The sequence below is a fragment of the Pelobates fuscus genome, chromosome 9, assembly GCF_036172605.1.
Source record: "Pelobates fuscus isolate aPelFus1 chromosome 9, aPelFus1.pri, whole genome shotgun sequence".
NCBI lineage: Eukaryota > Metazoa > Chordata > Amphibia > Anura > Pelobatidae > Pelobates > Pelobates fuscus.
Genome location: NC_086325.1, coordinates 162,198,367 through 162,217,975, shown reverse-complemented (window position 1 = coordinate 162,217,975; position 19,609 = coordinate 162,198,367). Strand labels below are relative to the sequence as shown.

The following is a 19,609-nucleotide window of genomic DNA, read 5'->3' as shown; positions in this document are numbered from 1 at the left end:
TGATGCGTAGGGACCACCTGGACATCCAGGGACGTTTGGAGAAAAGGGACAGAGGGGTCCAATGGTATGAAAACTTTCCAATTATTCCTTCTCAATCCAAGTTTATCTTTGTAATTAAAGGGATATTGTAGGCACTATAACTATCTCTTCTCATTGAAGTGGTTATAGTGCCTGGAGCCCCCTGGTGCTGTTCCTCAATTCACAGTTTAACACTGAATGCGGGTCCCTGGCTTCCCATAGCTCCGCTCCCACTAGAGATGTGGCGAAGGCAGAGATTACACAGTTCCTTCTAGCCATAGCAATTCATACCAGCAATGGCTCTGATTGGTGGAAAACGGTCAGCTGACACTCTTAGCCAATCACAGCAGCCCATTACTTTGCAGGCTAATGTTTCCTCATTAACCCAAGCAGCACAGAGGGAACTCTTGTTTAACATTAAAAATGGTTTAACTCTGAATAGAAGGACAGCACCAGGGGACTCCAGACACTATAACCACTTCAATGGGATAAAACAGTAACAGTGACTACAGTGCCCCTTTATATATTGATTTATCCAACTTTATATGTCTCCTTTTAATTTTGTTTAATGCAAATATTATGGTAACTATCAGTTTAAATGTTTCCATGTGTTAATAGATAAACATATTACAAATTGCAACATATCACTTGAGTTTTTTGAACACTTTATCTTATATGTTATATGTAGTTCAGAGTTCCTGGGAATTTCAAAAACACTATGAGCTGGGTCAGTCATTCAGATTGTGCATGGAGACCTTGGAGGGGATACGTGGTGCTTTCGACCTTTTTAAAGATGACCAACCCTGTAGAGCATAAGTGGGCCAGGAGATGCACTTATTAACATACATATCAATATATTCTACAATGGGGTATAATATATGTAATCTTTTCATTTGCATTTACATTTAAAAAAAAAAATACAGTCTTCCTTTAAAAAGTATGTCCTTACATTTCTGGAGTGGGGTGTGCTCTAAGTTGCTGCAAGATATTTTAAATCTTTGATTGTGTATCGTTTAGGCAGCAGACTTTCAATGTTCTGTGAGCAGCAGTTCAATGGCCAGGATTGCTTTGCAACATACGTACCAGAGGAAATTGTTTCCCCCCGACATAAAAAAACTGTACTTTCAAAGATTCTTGTGTAAAGACATTTATGTGTTTTGTCTTATTTTTAACTCAATTTCCCATACAAGTTATCTTAATATAAAAATATCTAATTATTTGTCAGCAGATACTTTTTGGCTTCTCTAGTTTTTTGATTTTTTTGTATTAACCCCTCAGGGACTACATGGACCCACTGGTTTACCGGGGCTACCTGGTATCCCTGGCAAAGATGGATCATTTGGATTAGATGGAAAACTCGGTTATCCTGGATTAACAGGAACAAAGGTAATCCTCATACATGATAGGTCGACTTTGGACATATCTATCGCATTCATAGCTTTGAAAAATGTATTTCCTACATGCACCAGTTTCCTTGGATGCTATCTCAGTCTTCCATTTAGATACAGATCTTTGGTTTTGAGATTGTTTTTGAGATTAGAAGCTGGACACCACAGAGGAAATTTTCTCACTCAATTAAATGAACCCAGCAATTTGTTGGTATGAAGGTTCGATATTAAAGACCTGTGGCTGAAACAGACTTAACTGTCCCCAATGCTAAGTCCTAGTTTAGTTTGTTCCTAGGTCGTACCATAAGCAAGAGACTCCATCCACTGCCACCTGTGATATCGTATGGCCTGGCCATCTTGTGATAGAAACATTTGTACGAGAACAGCTGCTCTGCCCTTATTGGATATGGGAGCAATTACTGTCACATTGTCATCTCCTCTTAGATACGTTTCTCAAATTTCCTGAGACCAGCATTACCACCTCTGTTAGAGCAGATAGGAAGTCAGATTAATTTGTCTTCTCCAGCCTCTAGCAATCATACACATTCTGAGTATGTCTGTCTTTTTACAGGGGCAACAAGGCTTTAGAGGGGATCAAGGACCTGTGGGTGAAAAGGGAGATGAAGTAAGTGATACCTTTTTTCACTGACTGTTGGGGCTAGATACATTATCTGGATACATTATAATCCTTTATAAAACATGAGCTCTATATCCAATGTTCTTCTCATTCTCTATTTTCCCATTGTATGGCTTTCTTCTCCCTTCCCACCAGGGGGCGATCTATTCTGTGAGTTCTCTACTTCTGGAGATCATTTAACACGCTTTATGAGAGCTATATGTATCTGCTATCTTACAATGTGTTTCCCCTGAAAATGAATTAACTATACCTTACACTGAATCTATATGCCATTATATAGCATGTGGATAGCATTCTGATGTTTATTATTCGAACACTTATTACTAACAGGTTACTACATTCCATATATCCTTCCAAATTGTAATCTATATTGTAATTAAATATTTACAGCTATACGGAGTTCTCTGTGCTTATGATATACTTACATTATATGTCCAGCCATATTTCCAGACCTTAAGGGTACACTAAAAACAAAGCACTCACTGGTAACAAAAATAAGATCTTTACTGAGCTTTAAAAAAAAACAGGCAACAAGTCAGAGGCAAACAGCCCGGCGCATTTTGCTCCTCACTCAGTTCTTATTTTTGGGCAAATACCTCCCCAAAGTGCTCAAGTTGACAAAATAACAATTTATTCTTCTTTGTAGTTTTGCTTTTGTTAGCAGACCTTTTCTTCTGCAATTTGTAACATGGTTACAATATATAGTGAATAAAAACTTATATTTTCGGCATTTAATGGCTGGGATTTGTAAGTAAGGAGAAAAAACTTGGTTTTAACTTGTTGTTACAGGGGTACATTGGATCTTTAGGACTGATCGGTGAAAATGGAATCAAGGGGGTAAAGGTAAATGTTTAATGCAAGAATTCATTTAGAACTGTAAATGAATAGTTAAACAAATATATAATTATTGCATATTTAACGGCCCTGGTGAAATATTTGTGATGTTAACGTGGTAAATCTTTCAAGCATTTCATAAGCATTTTGAGAAAACTAATTCAGATTATTCTATTCGTATAGAAGCAAAGGGTATAGGTGTGGATGTAAACAGTGAACAAAAAAGAAAGTGGTTTTTCCCCAAACCATGTTTAAGCAATTTCTCTGCAGCTCAAGACCGTGACCGAGCGTAATGTGTTTCTGTGCACAGCAGTCTCACGCCTTGAGCACGCCTATGGTGACACCTTATACAGGCTTGATTTTCATTCCAGGTGTCTATAACCACTAATATGCTGTGGATACAAAGTATTTCCATTCACTAATATAATATAAAACTATGTATACATACAACCAATATACTTATGATTCTTTTTTGCAGGGTTTAAAGGGAGAGCCTGGTCCTCCCGGGTCTGTAGGAGTACCGGTATGTTCTAATTTGGAGCCTTGAATCTCCCCAACTCTGTAATCATTTTTATTTTACTGAATATGTCTTCTTCTTAGGGTCCAAAGGGTGTGAAAGGCGATTCAGGATTCCAAGGACCTACAGGACCAACAGTAAGAAATTAGGGGTGACAGACTTAAAAGGAGTCTGGATGAAATGTATCAAATTACTTTAGTATTTTCATTATATTGTAGATGTATAGTATAAATCCACATAAATATACATATGAGATATATTCTGGTGATCTAAAACACAATTATTTAGTTTATAACTATTTAAATATTAGTCGTATATAATGCAGTCTGACTACCATATCAATACAACTAAAGAGGGCAAAAATGGTTCGGAGCTTACTATACCTTACACTCTGTGGCTGGAGGTTTTGTAAGATCTGATGTGTAAGGGTAGCTGACATAGACTTAGATGTATGGCAACATAGTTGATTTATTCATATCCGGAACCTTTTTTTCCCCTTCTTCCGTCTTTTCACTTTTTCTTCAGTTTTCTACGACCCGAGAATTACTTGTACACATTGCTCGGTTTATTACTGTTTAACAGTTCTCAAGGGCTTTTAATATATACTTTATGGTGCTTTTTGTACACCTCAGATTGGCTTGTACTTGTATGCCCCTGATTGCTATACTTCCAGCCCTGTTGTGGTCTTTTCTATGCACTTCTCCTTCTCCATTTTTAGAAAATTTAAAATGCAAATAAAGATTGTGAAAATAAAATAAAAAAAATGGCTTGGAACAGTGCAAGTAAGTAACACACTACCAGCCTTCTGAAAAGTATGGCAGCCATCGGAATCAGGAGCACCAAGGCCAGTAGCCTTAAATGGGACACTATGTATGAACATTTCCTCCAAGGCCATTTCTTCTCTTTTTTTTATCTTGACTTCTTCCCCCTCTATATCACCTTCTTCCTCTGTTGAGAAAGTCAATACACTTTATATTGTTAATTTTAAAACGCAGAGCAGGAGTGCAATATGTTTTATTGTACTTTGATGCAGGTAATAAGCATGATATCATATTAAATAAAGTGTTTGGAAAAAAATGGTTAGGAAAAATAATTCCTAGATAATACAAGGCAAAACATGAAGATAATACAAGTTACTAGCCATGCATCTTTTAATCCTGGACATGACTCTATAAGAATTTACTTTGCAGGGGGAAATGGGCATCCCTGGAGCTCGAGGGCCAACTGGCCTAGAGGTGAGTCCATCCATAAACTGTATTCAGTTTTAAGTCTTAAAGTGCTCATTGTCACTAAAATATAATGTGTTACTTTCCTTCATTGTATTTAGGGAGACCAAGGAGAGCCGGGGCTCCCCGGAAATCAAGGGATTAATGGGTCTCAGGTAAGCAGTGTATCCCTGAAGACAATAATATTATATTTCTAATGCCGTTTTCTAAAGGATTAATTAGCTGATGAGATAGCTCAGTGGATAAAACTTCAGCTGCAGAATTACGGGTTTAATTTCTGGCAAAGTCTACCCAGTTCATTCTTCGGGGGCCAATCAAATGGGAACCATTAGAAGTGAACTGGAGCTTAATGGACTAATATTAACAGTTAAACATGTTTATTAATATACATTCACTTTGTCTTTATTCTAGTGCTAATATATATACATATATGAAATATATCTGACAAATTATTAGATGGCTTTTTTCCCCCCTATGTATGTAATAGGGCGATATTGGTCCTCGAGGAATCACTGGTCATCGTGGTCCACGGGTAGGTAATAATAAGATTTCTAATCTCAAAACTTAGAAATGTGTTATACAGAAATGTCCAGCATTGAGTAAAGCCATATGGAATCATCCAGCATTGTGAGAAGTTGCAATGCACACATTGAGTAGTGTGTAAAGCCACATGTGAACATTCCACATTGAACAATATTATATGGGAGAGTCACTTCCGTCCTCAAAGTGAGATGGGAATGGTCAGTATTGAATGAAACTAGATGGGGAGTGTGAATATTGTGTCAGTCTAAATAGGAATGGGCTTGTGTGAAGTGAGATGGTAAGTGTTCAATAAAAATATGTATTCCTGATCCTATAGTAATAAAACCACCATCCAGCTCCCCTTGCCTCCCTAAATATAGTTAAATCTTACTTGTATTCAAATCTGGATCTGCCCCTTTCTGCCTCTGAACTGCCTGCTGTGTACTGACATCATCAGAAGTGTTAACTTGAGCTAATTACAATACTTCCCCATAGGATTGGTTGAGACTGTCAAGAAGGCAAATCAGGGGCAGAGCCAGCACAATTCAAACACAGCCCTGGCAAATCAGCATCTCCTCATAGAGATACATTGAATCAATGCATTTTTATGAGGACATTTCAATGTCTCCATGCAGAGGGTGGAGACACAGAATTTCAGTCCCACTGTGCAGCACTGCCTCAGGAAGCACCCAGCCATCTGAGGAGTGGCCAGTGGAGTTATCAGTAGGCTGTAAAGTAAACACTGCATTTTCTCTGAAAAGACAGTGTTTACTGAAAAAAGCCTGAAGGTAATGATTCTACTCACCAGAACTAATCCAATAAGCTGTAGTTGTTCTGGAGACTATAGTGTCAGTTTAATCAAACTAGATGGAAAGGCGTAGAATGTGTGAGTCTAGGTATAAAAGGTAGTGTGTTAACCTAGCCTAGGTAGGAATGGTCAGTATTGTGTGAATCTAGCCTACGTAGGGATGGTCAGTAGTGTGTTAACCTAGGTAGGGATGGTCAGTAGTGTGTTAACCTAGGTAGGGATGGTCAGTAGTGTGTGAACCTAGGTAGGGATGGTCAGTACTGTGTGAATGGCCATTAGTGTGTGAACCTAGCCTAGCCTACACACCTGGGAAGCCTGTAGGAACAATATGTATTGGGTGTAACTGTAGCAATTGTCAGCATTTAGTATAGCCTTGTCGGAATGGTTAATATTGTATAAAGATTGCTGTAATTGGTCACTGAATGCTACAGTTGGTGAAAGTGATTTAGCAGATCCATGGAGTACAAAGAGGGTTATATGTGTGGTCTTTGTCTGATAGTCATGTAGGGCATTCAAAATCATGATTGTTGAGTTGGAAACCTTGAATACTTTCCACACCATCGTCCTTCTCCTGCAAGCTGGGGTGTTTTACAAAGCACAGGGCATATGGTCTATCCTATGTGAACTCCAATCAGTTATAACCTTTTCTCTGTCTGACATTATCTACAGGGACCACCAGGTCTTGAAGGTGTATGTGGACCCCCAGGAAAGAGAGGACCTCCGGTAAGGATTTGCTAAGGATCTAGAGTATTGTACAGTACTGGAACACTGTTGGCAGTCTCTGTCTCTGCTCTCACCTTAAACTTTAGGCAGTAGGTGTATGTGTCACCTAACTTTATTAGTACTGATAACGTACATTTGTCTTATGTCTTTCTTTTTGTATTTTGTTACAGGGAATGATGGGACCAGAGGGGCCCCCAGGTCAGAAAGGAGATATGGTGCGAATCAAACCAAAAATAAATTAAATATCACTTTCTACCTGTACATGTGTGTGTTGGTGTTTAGAGGTATTTGCCTGTGTTGCTGGCTTTATAGGTGTAGTATAAATAGTCTGTAAGTCCTTGAATGTGACATTAGTTTTCTCTGATTTAGTACTCCAGCACAGTGGACAATAACAGGACACTATATTCACCAAAACAATTTAAGTTTAATGAAGCAGTTATGGTGTATAGATCCGCCCCTGCAGTCTCACTGCTCAGTTCTATGCTATTTAGTAGTTAAATCACTTTATGCAGCCATAGTCACACCTCCTTGCATGTAACTTGCACAGCCTTCCTAAACACTTCCTGTAATGATAGATCTAATGTTTACACTTCCTTTATTGCAAATTCTGTATAATTTAGAATTTATCTCCTGCACGTCTAATGGCTTGCTAGAGTCTCCTGTGTGTGTTTAAAGTTCAATTTACAAAGCAGGAGAAAAAAAAGTTCTAAACTTAGTTGACATATGTTTTAAAATGAAACCATTTTTTCTTTTCATGCAGGCTGTGCGAGTCACAGCCAGGGGAGGTGTAGTTAGGGCTGCATAGACAGAAGCAAAGTGATTTAACTCCTAAATTGCAGTGAATTGAGCAGTGCGACTTCAGAGGCATGATCTATACACAAAACATGCTTCATTAAGATAAAATAGTTTGGGTGTCGAAAGTGTGATTTAAATAATGAGGAGATAGTGCAGATTGTCAGATTTTATAGAATTTATAGTTTACCCCAATATACAAACCAGAAACTAGCAAGTCTAAATATCAGAAGGGCTTAGTCATAGACTGAAAAACAAATCTACAAATATAAAAGCAGAACAATTCCTAGAAACAAAGGATTTAAACTTGGATTTCAGGAAAAGTCTATATTTATAAAGCAACACTTACATTGATGCAGTGTCCGACAGTAAACGGATCCAGGAATGAATAAATGAAAGAGCCATCTTAAAAGGACACTATAAGCACCATAACCACTTATTGTGTTGGTTGTAATGCCGTTATGGAGCCTTATTTTTAGTGTGTTGTTTCCCAGACTGTGTTCAAGCTATTTCTCGGCACCTCAAGTCTGTAAAATCACCCATCAAACAACTGGAAAGTTTGCACCATAGCCTGATAGCACCATAACCACAATACACTGTATAATACGTTGTAGTGTTTACAGAGAGATACTTATAGCAATTAAAAAAAATATGCTACAAGTATAAAGTTTAAAAAATGGACACAATAGATAAGTCAACTGGACCTCCTGAAACCTCACAAACTACAGTTCCAAATCCTATTAATTTGCAGATTTCCTTAGCTATTCTGTAAATATTCAAACTGCAATACAAAACAAGCATAGAATTGTTTGTTATAATGTTAAAGACATAGCTCTGTTATATTGTATCTACCTCCCTCTTGCATCTTTTTATTCCCGGAAGCCCAGTTATAGTTTACTTCTTGATATAATTCTTCTAAACATCCCATTTTGCAGGGAGCACCAGGATTTATAGGATCACGTGGGGAAAGAGGAATGCAGGGGCCCATGGTAAGTCATTTATTGAAGATGTCAAATACACCCTACAAAATATAGGACATTTATAGGTTGATCTTATTCTATGTTCTTCTTAGTTTGCATAAAATGTCATGTCTGTGACTATTAGAAGGTTGTTGTAATGTCACAGTGTAGTTTTATTGATATAAAAAAAAAATAGATCTAATAGATAAAACAAGGGTATTAACTAATTTATTAAGGTTTAAATAATAAATGTCTAGCAGGGTCACAGTCTGGTAAAGAGTCAGTTTAACAGTTTAACTGGTTATGACATTTTGCAAATACTATACAGGTTACTCTAGGTGGAGGCATGGTCACGCATGCTTGAAAAGATTTACTTAACACTTATTGATAGACAATTTAAGAGATAACGGGAGAAATGTATGAAGGAACATGATGGAACGCTAAGCTTTCTTATGTTTGTTTGTCCTTCCAGGGGTTAATTGGCTGGCCTGGTCCTGATGGACCTTCTGGGGAAAAGGTGAGATCGCCATAATTTTTGCATGATGATAAAAAAAAAGAATGGTCCAATGTCATAGAGTGTATTTTAAAGGGGAACAGTCAGGTCCCTGGATTTTTAATATTGTGTTTACTTATGCCTATAATTACAGATATGTACTCGTGAGGTGTGAAAAGAAAGTAAAATGTAAAAATCCACACCTCTTTATTTTGCACCTGGGCTCTCTGTCAATTATTTTTATAAGCTAGGCCTCTACGCTCTGCCGAAGACCTACGTCTATCCTCTGTTCGTACTCCCACCTCTGACGCTCGCATTCAAGACTTCTCGAGGGCTGCAGCGTTCCTGTGGAACTCACTTCCCTTTTCCGTTAGACGCTCACCCAGTCTCCACTCCTTCAAAAAAATCGTTAAAAACTCGCTTTTTCACAAAAGCGTATCAATTAAACTGTTAATGGCTCCAAAACCCCACACTAAGTCTTCATTGAATACTATTCTACCAATCTACCTCCCTAATACTTCCCTTACCTTTTGTGTCACTTTACCCCATTCCGTCTACCATGTAAGCTCATTGAGCAGGGCCCTCAACCCATCTGTTCCTGTGCGTCAAACTTGTCTGGTTACAATTACATGTTTGTTAGTCCACTCATTGTAAAGCGCTACGGAATTTGTTGGCGCTATATAAATATAATAATAATAATGATAAGCTCTATCCTTTGCACCTGACAGTCAGCATAGAAAAAGCATGCAGATAAGAGGAGAAATAAAACCTGTTGTGATTTCTTCTTTTCATTTGTAATGTTTGTCCTGACTTCACCTTGTCAGAATTATTTAATTTGCTTAATCTTTAACACACATTTAAAAGAAAACAAAGTATTTAGTGAAAAAAAGGTTAAACGTTCTAGGTGATTTTTTGTTCTATTTTATTCAGTGGTATACTTTCCAGTGATACATGTGTAGCGGATTGTATTAAGCCTGTCCTGTATAATTCGTGTAAAAATGCATTCGTATAATTGTATCTATGTCTATAGGAAAAGTGTGTATAATTTTCGTATGAGGGTTCGGTAGTTTTCATACGAATGAAACTACCGAACCATCAGACCACCCCAGTGAGAAGTGTGCGCCTCGTTAAGTCTAAGTGCCTGTGTGGTCGCCGTTCGGCATACAAACCACGTGCAGCGGTCATCTTACGCACAAAAATCTCAGCGGTGTTTGGTCGTCGAGTGTCTGGAACTCAAATCGGACACTCGAACAACCGAACACCGCTGAGACCTCCAGAGCTCCATAACTCCCGAACAGAGGGACTAGGCAGCCCCCCGTTCGGTAAAAACAATGTACCGAACCGGGGAATAAAGGCAAATGTAATAGTAGCTGTGGATGGCAAGGATTACTATGTGATTTAACTGTCAAACGGAGACCAACCGCAGGGCCAAAACACATGGAGCCTTTTTCGGATACCACCTCGTGTGCGGTCGGTCAAACTTCACCCTCCACCTAACTCCCGAACCCCTGGTCCGATCTGGCTGAATTTTGGATATGTTAGTCACCCAGATCAGGGCTACCAGGGGGTATCCTAAGTATTAGGCTATCTGCCTGTTTTAGGGTACATCCAGGTTTTGGGAAAAAAGTACAGCACGTTTAATGGGATTATGTGTCACACTAAGGGGAGGAGATGTGTGGGAGGTAACTGTCACTTTATTGGCTACTGTCCTAATTATTGCAAATCCCTGACTTGCATGGGAGAATCTCTTAAAAGGAGGCTGTGTGAATTAAAAGTTAGTTCTGCTCCTGATACTGTGTGTCGTCCAGTCATTGGGATCTGTATGGGGATATTCGTGGATTACTTTATTTGCTGGAATTACTACTTCATGGTGTTTTTACTACTTGTTCCTGAGCCTCACTGGGATCTATAGTGGAGTTAAACTGTGGAATATCAGGCCTCCGCTACAACATGCAGTAATGTGGTATTGTTTCAAATCTGTACCAAATGCCATGTTTGTAGGGCCCTTCTAAAAGTCTCTTCTTTGTTGTCATCGGTGCCTGTTCCAGTGTAAGAGCATTCCTGCTGTATCGCAAAGTAGATGGAGGGCAATTCACAGTCTTTCCACTAGGGGCTGCCATTGTCAGTGTGCATTGCAGAAGCCGAACGTGAAAAAGTATTTATATATATATATATATTTTTTACTGTTTTAAAAAGGTTCAGCATGGTTTTGAGATCTAGTCCTACTTCCCACAGTTCATTTTAGTTTTAGAAAGATAGCAAACAGTGAATCAAAAAGAGAAGGTGGACAACTGTGTCCTGGGAAATGTAATGTTCATAGTACAAAATCCATACAGACATACCCACTATATCTGTGCCCGATGTACCCGCATGATGGATGCCATCTTCTTCACAGTAACCTTCCTTTACTGTCTATAGGGTCATTGTGCCGGAGATGGAGAGAAAGGGAACGCTGGTGAAAAAGGTGAAAAGGTAATTAAAATATTGCATTTTGCATTATATATACATATTTTAGTATGATTAGCCATTACTCACAGAGAACATCTTGCAATATTAGACTAAAACAGCCAAACTGGAAAAAAAAGCTGAAATGGAAAATGTTCCAATTTGGATGTTTTGCCCTAAAATTCTCAATTTGCCACAATCTGATTTAGTGAATAGACTCTTGTAATTTTGTGTCCGCTTATAGACCTGAACACAACATTTAATGTGTCTCTCCCAGGGTCTTCCTGGACCAATGGGTGCTCATGGGCCACCTGGCATTCAAGGACAAACTGGTTTTGTCGGTTTTCAAGGACCAAAAGGCCACATCGGACTTCGTGGAGTTGTAGTGAGTATTAACACCTTGTTATTCTGTATTTTTGGCACTGTCACATTCCAAGTTTGAACTTGGTGCGTCTATTGTTTTAATAAGTAACTAACTAAACAATATTATCGCAGTGCCACCACAATGTAGTATTCTGATACAAATCCCAACAAAAACCCTAGTTACATTATTAACTCTGAAGGGTGAGGACCATGCGGCCCCGAGCTACGATTGTGGACAGATTATCCTTTAAAAATTTCCCTCGGTTATTTGATGGCAGAAATGGAAATTGAGCACAGCACTGCCTTGTTTTATTGCTAAGCAATTATTTTATTGTGAAAATTTAAGTGCAATCTTCACGTCGTATTTTCAATTTTTCAACATGAAAAACACTTTTATTTTCTCTGAAACGGTTTATTAGCTATGACGATCTCTATATTTTCTTACAGGGTGATGAAGGACAAATAGGGCCTCCTGGTTCAAATGGCAGCGAGGGTTCCAAGGTTGGTTCACTAAGTGTCCTGGTGTAGAGCATGCTGCAGATTTCAAGATGACAACCTTACATCTTTATTCATTACTACACTGTAGTGTGTGTATCATATTAAGATGTTATGTGGATTATGTTCTCTTGTTTTTCAATTGTAATCTCATATGCATTACTTTTTATCAACCCTAGGGAAATCGAGGACCTGATGGACCAAAAGGGGCTGCTGGACCTAGAGGAAACAGGGTAACCATAAATGGATTGAGAGAATTATAAGGGAAGAGCATGGTTAGGTTAAGACTCTGGTGAAAGGTTAGAAAGAAAATACTTATTTATCCAATAAATCAATATGCCCATAATATGAGAATCCTCAAGTCATAGCATAGTTGAAGAGCCAACTGGCTAAATAAAGGTAAAGGTTTTGATCTTGAACTAAGAATTTAAGTGAACAAGGTAAGATATACAATGGAGCAGAGATGTCGGAGGTTAAGGTGTAACAGAGCAAGAAAGAAACATACAGCAACTACTGCAAATAAACTGTAGCAGACCATGTTCATGTCAGCTCCATGTGTAGACCATGTTCATTTCAGCGACAGACCTCAGCTCCATGTGTAGACCATGTTCATTTCAGCGACAGACCTCAGCTCCATGTGTAGACCATGTTCATTTCAGTGACAGACCTCAGCTCCATGTGTAGACCATGATCATGACAGCGACAGACCTCAGCTCCCTGTGTAGATCATGTTCATGTCAGCGACAGACCTCAGCTCTGTTACGAATATATACCCCAACTCGCAGGATTCAACTCTACAAAAGACAACACAGAGGAGAGATACGTCTACCGGACCTTAGAATGGCCCGACTTGACGTATATGGGAGGAGACAGAGTCAGGAACGATCCGAGGTCAAGGGCACAGAGAGACAGCGTAAACTAGGACTAGCCGGGGTCTGGTACACAGTAAACAGCAAGCCGGCAAACAAAACAGATAAGGATAAAGAGATAACGTAGTCAGAAACAAAGCCAAGGTCAATACAAAGGAACACAACTGAACACAACAAGCGCTAAAGGGAACTGAAACAGAAACCACGATAGGGCAGGGAGTAAAGGGAGAGGTAAGTTTAAATAGCTTCTAAACTAATGTGATTGGCTCCTGTCATATCCACACCCCCAAAAGGTAAGTGTATGGGGAGTGTGGCATGACAGGGGCCAATGGCAGCCTTTTGACAATTTAGGCTCCCACTGTCTCTTTAAGAGCGTGCCCGAGACCCGCGGTGCGCTCTTAGATTCAGGCGGGACACGTGACTGCCCGCCTTCCTAGTGAAGCCGTCGGATGAGCCGTGCGCATCTCGTGCAGCATGACCGCGCACGGCTCGAAGAGAGGACCGCGACCGGCCCCTGGATAAGGTAAGTAACGCTACAAGCTCCATGTGTAGACCATGTTCATGTTAGCGACAGACCTCAGCTCCATGTGTAGACCATGTTCATGTCAGCGACAGACCTCAGCTCCATGTGTAGACCATGTTCATGTCAGCGACAGACCTCAGCTCCATGTGTAGACCATGTTCATGTCAGCGACAAACCTCAGCTCCATGTGTAGACCATGTTCATGTCAGCGACAGACCTCAGCTTCATGTGTAGACCATGTTCATGTCAGCGACAGACCTCAGCTCCATGTGTAGACCATATTCATGTCAGCAACAGACCTCAGCTCCATGTGTAGACCATGTTCATGTCAGCGACAGACCTCAGCTCCATGTGTAGACCATGTTCATGTCAGCGACAGACCTCAGCTTCATGTGTAGACCTTAAACATGCTCTTTTACATGATGAGATGTTTTTGTCATTGTCATTGCTCAGTGTAAGTCAAGTGCAGTTAATGGCCATCATATAAGATGCCTTTGTGTCAATTTCAGGGACGTATGGGACAAAGAGGCCTTGCTGGTATACCAGGACCTCCGGTGAGTAATAATTAATAAGTAACTGGATGGTGAATTCATTATAGACATCTGAATATGTGGTATAATCTTACAATATTTAAAAAAAAAAATGTTTATCTTCAATGACAGCGAGTATATTGTGGTAGTTATTTGTCCATGGATAATAATCATGTGCTTTATACCCGTGGGACACGTGGTGTAAATTAAATTGGCTCAGCAAGCCCCACACCCTAAATATCTTAAAAGTATATTCTGCTTCTGCAGTGAAAGATTGAGTATCCATTGCAAACTAGAATGAATAATTATTGACTCTCCTTAGGGAATTAGATGATTCATCAGAAATGACCCCAAAAGAATGGTCACAGTTAGCTGTTTTCTCCCCTGCAGAACTTTCATGCAATGCCCATCAGTATGAAGTTGTGATAAGTGCCCAGGAAAGCATGGCACCTCTATCCCTGGCTGGTGAGACAGTGCTGGGGATTGAGTGTACTTTCCTTAAGATCGTTCATTGTTCTGATTCTCTCCTTACAGGGTCAGCGAGGAGTCCAGGGGCCGCAGGGAGCAGAAGGACTGCCTGGTACACAGGTTCCCACTATGCACTAATTACCCATTATCTGCCATGGTCCTTGGCATGGCTGGCATGGTGTTTGCCCTGACTGGCGTGGGGCTTCGCCTGGCCGGTGTCATGCCTGGCTCCACTGTTGCTGTGACTGGAATCTCTGCGTTACTGTATCCACACATTTTTACATGTTCCTTTACAGCCCTGCTTGGCTATGTGTTTCCATCCAGACATCAGTACACAAATCTCCCTGGACTGGTTAAACAGTGAGCTAAATACTGACTTGCTTAACGTAGGACATAATAGCAAATATCTAAAAACTTTTCTAATTCAGAAGAATTAATTTGTTAATTCAGCTATTTTGGCTACATATATAAATATAGTACATTTTTAACTCGCTGTTTAGTAAAAATACCCCTAAATGTGTGTGTGAGAATATTTCTTTACAGAAGCATTGCAAATCACATACATTACATCTCAGTATGTTAAAATACATCTAAATTCTTAGCGTACATGAATGAATTTCAGGTTTCTATCTCTGTGTGGTGGTGAGAGAGGTGTGTGCACCAACATCCACTGTGTCTTCCTGGAAACATATCTCTTTATCGTGCTGGTGGGGTAGTGTATGAAAAGTGCTGCCGTGCAGAATGTGTGCTTCATAGGCCGCAGAAGGGAAATCAATTAATCATAATTCGGTGATCTCTTTGACTGAGTGATTAGTTGATTTTTCTCCCGCATTATATAAAGACCACATACCTCAGGGCAGCACTTTTCATGTATTGACTATTAGTCTGAAGAATCAGCAGAGGTCCAGGAAAACATGGTGGTTCTGGCAGTCTCAGGTGTGAGAGGCAATACACAGCCCTAGCCATCAGGGAGTTGATAGGAGTGAGTTTTAAAAAGATTGCGCGGCATGACCCGCAGACGTAACCATGGCCGTTTTTAAAGTTACACTTATTTGTTGTTACACTTAGTTGTTGTTATTAGGATTACCATATTGCAATGTTTTTCTAAAAGGCAAATCCTCTAATCTGCCAATCACTGTATTTTTTTTCTGTCCCAGCAGTGATTAATCAGTTGATTTTACTCCCGCAACATATGAATGCTACATACGGCTCACTTTTCGTTCAGAGCCTCACAGCATGAAGCATTTGCATGCCTTCTGCAAAAATGTACTCATCTGAGAGCCCTATCTGTGACATATTATGAACAATGTGTGTAATTATACAAGAAGCGACACACTACGTAATCACGCAGAGATACCATTATTCTTGGTGTTTAAAGACAGGCCTCCATTTTATCCTGTCGTCTAGGACTGTCATTGAGTAACAGTAACAGGGAATGGAGGGTGTCGGACTGCTTTAAAGTGTCTGTTTCCCAAATACCTGTTTCTGTAGCTTTACGATGTTGCACAGGACATGATATCTCAGTTCAGGGGTTGAGTACATAAAAGGGCAGATTCCAAAAAGTCAGGGGGCAAATTCACCTTCCCAGGGCAGAGTCTAGCCCAATACCACTTTTAAAGTTTACCAGCCACCATAGTACAGGAAGGTGATTGAGTTTTGATCACCAGGGTATAAGTTAAGGCACATGTTGTGTGGTTATGATGTTTTGCTATGTAATCCTGAAGGCTGTTATGTACGGTGTACAGCTTACCACAAATCGATGTAGCAGCAGCCATGTTGTGTAGAGTTGCGTTATTTGACAGTATGCCTGTTTCATCTTTGCTCTATGCTCTTTAATTATTATACAGGTGCTTTATCCAAACTGTTTTTACTTGTTTAACAAATCTTATTAAGTCACAAACCATATTCTGACACACTCTCTTTTCCTCTCTCTGGACCAGGGACTTGCAGGTTCTCTCGGGGCCCCTGGAATCAGAGGAGTAACCGTACGTACTCTCATCCAAGCTTTCTCTGTGTCATGTAATCTTTGAATATGTGAAATGCGTGGGGATTTTGATAGAAGGGTTTTAAAAATGACTAAGCAGTTGGCTCACACCTCTAGTTATGGGAGTCTTTGCTGTGGAGTGTTATATTTTATTGCTTAAATAGTGTACAGTTTATTGGATTAGTATAAAACACTATGGCTTAAAACATGAGTTAGGGAGTCTGTAATATCAAGGAGGGACATGTACGAGGGGAAACTGGTAAACGCATTATCTAAAAGGGATATTAATTATATAGAGCCGATCTTAAAGCTGCAGTACAACCTTTTTTACTTTACAGGGTCTGGCCGGACCTCATGGGAATATTGGAATGGATGGATCGTCTGGACCACCAGTGAGTATCTCCTTCTTTTGTTTTTATTCAACACATGGACAGTCCGACCCATGTCTAACAATAACACAATTCTTCCATATTCTTGCAGGGCCCTCCAGGGAGACAAGGGATGGACGGAGCACCAGGGCCCTTGGGTGAAAGGGTAAATAAGATAAAAATAACTGTTAATATCTCTTAAGTGTGTGCTTATAATATTTATTATTAGTAGGCATGCTACACATTTATTTTCTGTCTAGTCTATTTTGTCTTATGTCAATAGTCAACCATGTTTTTCTTTTCCCAAGCACCCCTTTGTATTTTAAGTTTTTGACATTTAATGAAACTTGATTATATATTTTTTAAAGTTGTATATTGATTTTTTTTATTTTTATTTTTGAAAAAAAGTCACTTTTTACCTGGCTAAGCAGCCATGTTGGGTCAAACTCTACTGTTACCTGTTCAACTGCTGCTCAAACTAGCTTGACTACTGCTGTGATTGCTCTGTGTGAATCTGTAGGAGGAGGCATGTTAGGTTGAGCAGCATTTGGTCAGATAATGCTACAGTCTGACCCAGATAAAAAGCCAGATAAAAAGTGACATTTTCTAAAAAAAAACAACAACAATATATATTATTTGAAAAATATACATATTAATTAAGTTTTAACGTAATGTTTGAATAGTAATAATAAGTAAATATTTGAATAATTTAATTAGTTGTCCTTTAAGATGGTCTAGTTAGTTTTATTACTCCATCTCACCTCCTGCAAGAGTGTTTCTTAAAATGTGCTACAATTTTCCTTGTTATAAAGCAAAAAAACACTGACCTTACTCCCAAGACAGCAGGGCAATAGAGAGTCATTATATTATTAAAGGGACACTCCAGGCTGCCACACACGTTAGATGCACTGTGTAGGTTAGGTTACAGTTAGTTATACTGGGTGGGTTTATATTATTAAAGGAACACTCCAGGCTCCCACACACGTTAGATGCACTGTGTAGGTTAGGTTACAGTTAGTTATACTGGGTCGGTTTATATTATTAAAGGGACACTCCAGGCTCCCACACACGTTAGGTGCACTGTGTAGGTTAGGTTACAGTTAGTTATACTGGGTGGGTTTATATTATTAAAGGGACACTCCAGGCTCCCACACACATTAGATGCACTGTGTAGATTAGGTTACAGTTAGTTATACTAGGTGGGTTTATATTATTAAAGGGACACTCCAGGCTCCCGCACACGTTAGGTGCACTGTGTAGGTTAGGTTACAGTTAGTTATACTGGGTGGGTTTATATTATTAAAGGGACACTCCAGGCTCCCGCACACGTTAGATGCACTGTGTAGGTTAGGTTACAGTTAGTTATACTGGGTGGGTTTATATTATTAAAGGAACACTCCAGGCTCCCACACACGTTAGATGCACTGTGTAGGTTAGGTTACAGTTAGTTATACTGGGTGGGTTTATATTATTAAAGGGACACTCCAGGCTCCCGCACACGTTAGGTGCACTGTGTAGGTTAGGTTACAGTTAGTTATACTGGGTGGGTTTATATTATTATAGGGATACTCCAGGCTCCCACACACGTTAGATGCACTGTGTAGGTTAGGTTACAGTTACTTATCCTGGGTGGGTTTATATTATTAAAGGGACACTCCATGCTCCCACACACGTTAGATGCACTGTGTAGGTTAGGTTACAGTTAGTTATCCTGGGTGGGTTTATATTATTAAAGGGACACTCCAGGCTCCCGCACACGTTAGGTGCACTGTGTAGGTTAGGTTACAGTTAGTTATACTGGGTGGGTTTATATTATTAAAGGGACACTCCAGGCTCCCACACACGTTAGGTGCACTGTGTAGATTAGGTTACAGTTAGTTATACTGGGTGGGTTTATATTATTAAAGGGACACTCCAGGCTCCCACACACGTTAGATGCACTGTGTAGGTTAGGTTACAGTGAGTTATACTGGGTGGGTTTATATTATTAAAGGGACACTACATGCTCCCACACACGTTAGGTGCGCTGTGTAGGTTAGGTTACAGTTAGTTATACTGGGTGGGATTATATTATTAAAGGGACACTCCAGGCTCCCACACATGTTAGATGCACTGTGTAGGTTAGTTTACAGTTAGTTATACTGGGTGGGTTTATATTATTAAAGGGACACTGCATGCTCCCACACACGTTAGGTGCGCTGTGTAGGTTAGGTTACAGTTAGTTATACTGGGTGGGATTATATTATTAAAGGGACACTCCAGGCTCCCACACATGTTAGATGCACTGTGTAGGTTAGTTTACAGTTAGTTATACTGGGTGGGTTTATATTATTAAAGGGACACTGCATGCTCCCACACACGTTAGGTGCGCTGTGTAGGTTAGGTTACAGTTAGTTATACTGGGTGAGTTTATATTATTAAAGGGACACTCCAGGCTCCCACACACGTTAGATGCACTGTGTAGATTAGGTTTCAGTTAGTTAGTTATACTGGGTGGGTTTATATTATTAAAGGGACACTCCATGCTCCCACACACGTTAGGTGCGCTGTGTAGGTTAGGTTACAGTTAGTTATACTGGGTGGGTTTATATTATTAAAGGATCACTCCAGGCTCCCACACACGTTAGATGCACTGTGTAGGTTAGGT

General features: G+C 39.7%; 1 protein-coding gene across 1 annotated transcript in view; it reads left to right on the top strand.

Moving 5' to 3' along the window:
- LOC134573271 (collagen alpha-1(I) chain-like) overlaps nucleotides 1-19,609 on the top strand; it is a 196,441-nt gene that overhangs the window by 157,720 nt on the left and 19,112 nt on the right. Inside the window, exons 11-32 of the mRNA XM_063432922.1 lie at nucleotides 11-64; nucleotides 1,297-1,404; nucleotides 1,978-2,031; nucleotides 2,833-2,886; nucleotides 3,356-3,400; nucleotides 3,478-3,531; nucleotides 4,585-4,629; nucleotides 4,722-4,775; nucleotides 5,108-5,152; nucleotides 6,620-6,673; nucleotides 6,844-6,888; nucleotides 8,401-8,454; nucleotides 8,897-8,941; nucleotides 11,336-11,389; nucleotides 11,640-11,747; nucleotides 12,173-12,226; nucleotides 12,400-12,453; nucleotides 14,122-14,166; nucleotides 14,677-14,730; nucleotides 16,551-16,595; nucleotides 16,933-16,986; nucleotides 17,075-17,128. Coding sequence (XP_063288992.1) covers nucleotides 11-64; nucleotides 1,297-1,404; nucleotides 1,978-2,031; nucleotides 2,833-2,886; nucleotides 3,356-3,400; nucleotides 3,478-3,531; nucleotides 4,585-4,629; nucleotides 4,722-4,775; nucleotides 5,108-5,152; nucleotides 6,620-6,673; nucleotides 6,844-6,888; nucleotides 8,401-8,454; nucleotides 8,897-8,941; nucleotides 11,336-11,389; nucleotides 11,640-11,747; nucleotides 12,173-12,226; nucleotides 12,400-12,453; nucleotides 14,122-14,166; nucleotides 14,677-14,730; nucleotides 16,551-16,595; nucleotides 16,933-16,986; nucleotides 17,075-17,128 — 1,233 coding nt within the window. The remainder of the gene's footprint in view (nucleotides 1-10; nucleotides 65-1,296; nucleotides 1,405-1,977; nucleotides 2,032-2,832; nucleotides 2,887-3,355; nucleotides 3,401-3,477; nucleotides 3,532-4,584; nucleotides 4,630-4,721; nucleotides 4,776-5,107; nucleotides 5,153-6,619; nucleotides 6,674-6,843; nucleotides 6,889-8,400; nucleotides 8,455-8,896; nucleotides 8,942-11,335; nucleotides 11,390-11,639; nucleotides 11,748-12,172; nucleotides 12,227-12,399; nucleotides 12,454-14,121; nucleotides 14,167-14,676; nucleotides 14,731-16,550; nucleotides 16,596-16,932; nucleotides 16,987-17,074; nucleotides 17,129-19,609) is intronic.